The sequence below is a fragment of the Eleginops maclovinus genome, chromosome 18 (genome assembly GCF_036324505.1).
Source record: "Eleginops maclovinus isolate JMC-PN-2008 ecotype Puerto Natales chromosome 18, JC_Emac_rtc_rv5, whole genome shotgun sequence".
Classification (NCBI taxonomy): Eukaryota; Metazoa; Chordata; class Actinopteri; order Perciformes; family Eleginopidae; genus Eleginops; species Eleginops maclovinus.
The window spans coordinates 28,539,596-28,544,578 of NC_086366.1; the positions used below are offsets into that span (position 1 = coordinate 28,539,596).

General features: G+C 43.9%; 1 protein-coding gene across 1 annotated transcript; it reads left to right on the forward strand.

The window, feature by feature from the left end:
* The first annotated feature begins 417 nt into the window (after positions 1 to 417).
* Positions 418 to 3,301, forward strand: LOC134879850 (protein FAM200A-like). Its single transcript, XM_063906389.1, has 2 exons — positions 418 to 2,732; positions 2,871 to 3,301. Exon 1 carries the CDS (start codon positions 648 to 650, stop codon positions 2,727 to 2,729), a length of 2,082 nt encoding a protein of 693 aa, XP_063762459.1. The 5' UTR covers positions 418 to 647; the 3' UTR covers positions 2,730 to 2,732; positions 2,871 to 3,301.
* The last annotated feature ends 1,682 nt before the right edge of the window (positions 3,302 to 4,983 follow it).

A 4,983-nucleotide genomic window follows, 5' to 3' on the forward strand; every position in this document is an offset into this window, starting at 1 on the left:
ATATAATTAAATAAGACTTACGATACATTTCTATGATAGATATCTCCTCTTTGCAGACCCGAGTTACCCGAGTGGCCCAGCCCGTGGTCCCACCAGAAAGGCAGAGTGAGAGCCGCATATTCAAAATAAATAAAAAACATTTCGGGAGCCTTTAAAAATCCCTACAGTCGTACAGACCTTGAATGCAACACTCCGCGTATCCTAGCAACCCATAAATCAGCGCGTTGTTGCTGACAGAAGTGGTAGTAGTCCCGGTAGTAACAAACGTGTCTTTCTCAAAGCAGAAACGTACAGTTGAAAATGAAAACCGTCGGTTTAACCCCGCCTGGACTGATAACTATCTATTTATATTACCGCCAAATTCAAATGCCAAACCGATGTGTTTAATCTGTAATGAGTGTGTCGCGGTTCTAAAACAGGGGTTTTCAACCGGTGGTCCGCGGACCCCTGGTGGTCCGCGGCGGCATTGCATGTGGTCCGTGACAAGAGCCTATGTTGATCAGTTCACCATTGTTTTTTTTTAATATAAATTCGCTTTGATATTTCAACACATTTCCAGAATACCGTTACATATCGTGAAAAATATGTTTAAAATAATATAAAGGAAATTCAAGCTGACAGAATGTAGCCTTGCGCCTATCCAGTCTATGGTAGCCTGTGATTCGCTAATGGTAATGAGTTGCGTCGCTAACCTCACTTATTATTCATTACGTACAGTCTTGCGAGCAAAGTTGACACACATTTATAAGCATAGCCGACGAGAGTATTTTAAGATAGGTTGTAGTACAGCAAACATTTGTTACATATGTACTAGTCTAGCTATATATCTAGCACCAATGGATCGTTTTGTAGTGAGGAAAGTGCCAGAGGGACAGGCTGCCATGACAGAGGGTCAGGCTGCCACGACAGAGGGACAGGCCGCCACGATAGGGCAAGGACAGGCTTCCGAAGCGTCAACTTCGCAAAAAAGACGAAAAAGAAAATACAATGAGGAATATGTTAAATATGGATTCACAGTGACGACAGACAGAGCAGGAGAGGAGGTACCACTGTGTTTCGTATGTTCAACAATTCTCTGTAATGAAGCTATGAAGCCGTCGAAACTTACGCGGCATATGGAGACGCATCACGTCCACTTGAAGGCCAAACCCGTTGAGTACATGCAACAGATGTTGCGTGATTTCAAAGGACAGCAGGCTACCATGAGGAAGAGTGCAAAAATAAATGAAAACGCACTGAAAGCATCGTATCTGGTCGCTCTCAGGGTTGCAAAAAGTAAGAAGCCCCATACCATTGCAGAGCAGCTTATATTGCCAGCAGCCATAGATATGTGCAGAGCTATGGTAAGCGAAGAATGTGCCAACAAATTAAAAACTATTCCGTTGTCAGACAACACAATCGGAAGACGAATTGGGGAAATGGCAAATGATGTCAAAGACCAGCTGATGGCAAAACTTCAGACAGTTCTGTTTTCCCTTCAAATCGACGAGACGACAGATGTTACTAATGATGCGCAACTGTTAACATTTGTGCGATACGAGGACAGTGGCACTATGTGCGAGGAATTTCTTTTTTGCAAACCACTGCCCGGGCGAACTACCGGTGTAGAAATATTTAAAGCACTGGACGATTTTTTCACGGAGCACAATATCTCGTGGCAGAGGTGCGTTGCATTATGCAGCGATGGGGCCCGAGCCATGAGTGGCAGCAAGACTGGACTGTTTGCGCATGTAAGGAGGGTGGCTCCGGGGGTAATTTGGACACACTGCCTGATTCATAGAGAGGCTCTCGCCTCCAAAGATCTCAGTGTTGAGCTCAGTGGTGTGTTTGATGTCGTTGTCAAGACGGTCAACTTCATAAAACGAAACGCATTGAATACACGCCTGTTTTCATCCCTATGCCATGACTTGGGAAGTGAACACAGCTCTCTCCTTTATCATTCAGAGGTGCGTTGGCTGTCTCGCGGCGCTGTGCTCGCCCGTGTGTTTGAACTACGCGGAGCTATCTACGAGTTCTTGTGCGAGAAGCATTCTGATCTGGCTTCCAATTTCAACGATAGTTACTGGTTAACTAAGCTGGCGTACCTCACAGATGTTTTTGCAGAGCTGAACAAGTTGAACAGCTCCATGCAAGGGAGAGATGCAAACGTCATGCAGCTCTACGAGAAGCTCGACGCATTTGTGAAAAAAATGTCAAAGTGGATCGAACGAGTGGAGAGCAATAACTTGGCGATGTTTCCTTCAGTTGAGGAATACCCTGACAGCACTGACATCAACGACACTATATGTGAGCATTTGAGGAAGCTTGTGCGTCAATTCGCAAAGTACTTCACTGATTCGGAAGAGTGGCGCCGTGACAGCAAGTGGATCCTGCTCCCATTCAGTGACGATGCATCAGTAGGGTCAAGTCTGACGGCTGTGGAAGAGGATAAGCTGATTGAGATGTCCACAGACTCTGTCAGGAGGCATATGTACGACACACAGCCCCTTGTTAAATTCTGGATAAGTTGCCAGACAGAATTTCCACAGCTTGCTGCAAAAGCAATGAGGTGTCTTTTGCCCTTTCCAACCACATACCTGTGTGAGAGTGGTTTTTCTACACTGGCGTACTTAAAGAATAAGTACAGGGCTAGGCTTGATCCAGAGAATGACATGAGACTGTCTCTGTCTACCATTTCGCCACGAATAGACAGGCTGTGTGGACTTCACCACGCCCAGATATCACACTGACAGGTAGGCCTAATTCTCCCATGTTTTCACTGTTACGACCCTGGCGGGTTTAGGCCCCGCCCTGTGTTAATGGTAAGCCTGTTCTCTCTCCCTGCTTTTCTCAATCTCTCTCTGCTTTTCTCAATCTCTCTGTCTCTACAGCAGGTGATTGGTGACAGGTCTGTCCTGGCTGGGTTATAAAAGCCCTGACCAGCCAGCAGTTGAGGCTGCCTTGGTCTTCATTTGTTGGATTTTGGTTCTCCGGTGTTGTTGGATTTTTGTTCTCCGTTGTTGTTTTGTCACACACCTAGACTGACTTTGCATGACATTTTTAGTTACTTTTCCCAATACTGAATTGCACAACACTTTATTATTCTTTATTCTTTCTTTAAAATAATCTTTAATTTAATTTAATTTAATAAATCTACTTTTATTATTATAAAATCTGCGTGGCCTCTCTTTCATGTTTCATGCATTGAGCTATGCATGTAACACCAAATACACACGCGCACGCGCAGGCACATCAGTGGGCCGCGGATTGCTTTCTAGTCCGAATGGTGGTCCCTGGGACAAAACCAGTTGAAAACCCCTGTTCTAAAAGATTACAACGTGCGGAGGCACCGCGTTGAGAAACACCCGACTTTCCGCGCAAACTTTCCCGAGGGATCCCAGGAGAGGGCTGCAAAAGTGCAGAGTTTGGTTGCATCTTACAACCGGAGCTGTACTACCATGGTACGGTCATGCACATCCCAAGGGAGAGCTACAGCAGCTTCCCTTCGAGTCTCGAGTCAAAACTGGACCTTTTTGCGACTGACTTGACCACAGGCCGGATGCTGCATTTCCCGACACTCCCCAACTGCATCTCATCCCCGGCACAAATCGCGGATACGATGAAAGAATTTATTGCGAGGTTGAAAGAGAACTTTGTCGGTCGATTCGATGGACTTCCTCTGCCCACAGAGGTGATGGACTTTGCCAGAGACCCGTTCACCGCTGCAACAGGAGGGAACTTATCCACCAGGACGTGGTCCCTTCCATTGACGAGGGGAAATTCATTCTCGAGCTAGTTGACATGCAGTCCTCCATAACCATGGCACGGGGGCTTCGCATTCACGGGCCTGCAAAGTTTTGGACTGATGTCAATGTCCATCAGTTCCCCAATGTTAGGTTAGTAGCAGTTATCATGCTCAGTATGTTTGGATCAACATACACCTGTGAATCAAGCTTTTCACACATGAACACAACAAAAAGCAGCTCTCGCTGCTCTCTGACTGACAGCACTCTTCACCAATGCCTTTGGATTGCATTAACATCGTATGAGCCAAAAGTCAATGCTCTTGTTCAGAACAAAAAATGCCACTTCTCCCACTAAGAAGGTCATCAGATTATAGATTACATATCAACATACACCGATCAGCCATCACATCATGACCACTTGTACAATCTAATGTGATCAATACAACAGCTCTGCCATTAATTCTGCCTTTGCAAAGATAACAATAACTCATCAAACTACATGGTGATTATTTAAGTTGTATTTTGAACTGGTGTTGAACTGGAGTGCATAATCTTGAGAGGTGTCTCCATATTTTGGCCCGCTGAATCTTAGTAGGGTGGCCTAAAAGAGACAATAGTAATCACCAAATGAATATAATTGAATTTGGTCATAATGTTATGGCTGATCGGTGTATGTGGGATGTGTAACAAAGCCATGCCTAATCACACGTGTTCCCTCAGTGTGCAGTAGTAGACGTTGTGTTCATGTGTTATTTACTGTTATCACTTGTGTGGGTTTATGCACTGATAGCTTTGATAGAATCGATGGTTCCTTTTAATTCTGTTACATGCACTTTGTGATGTGCCTGGGTCATATATGACCAAAGTATTTTGTTTTGTTTCAAAATGGATACTGGTGTTATTTGTAATACTTTGCACTATTTAATTTTATGTACCTTGACTTGTTCCTGGGTAAGATGTGAGCACATTTTTTATTTTATTCCTAAAGGGAAACAAACGTTACTGCGAATGTGCACTACTTTGTTTGTCTTTGAGATGTTCCTCGGTCAGGTGTGACCAAAATGTTAATTTTTTTATTTCAAAAGTGGAAAAAAGTGTTGCTGCCAAAGATTTTGCGTAGTTATAGCTCTTTTATTTTTGTATGTACTTTTGATGTTCCTGTGTTAGATGTGACCACATTTAAGAAGGAAACAATGAATAAATATGACTTGTTTTTCAATACATTCATTTGTGTTGTTTTAAAATGTGTTATTACCTG

What these genes read in the sequence shown, in the direction of transcription:
- LOC134879850 (XM_063906389.1), top strand. Translation starts at nt 648, where the DNA reads ATGGTAGCCTGTGATTCGCTAATGGTAATGAGTTGCGTCGCTAACCTC.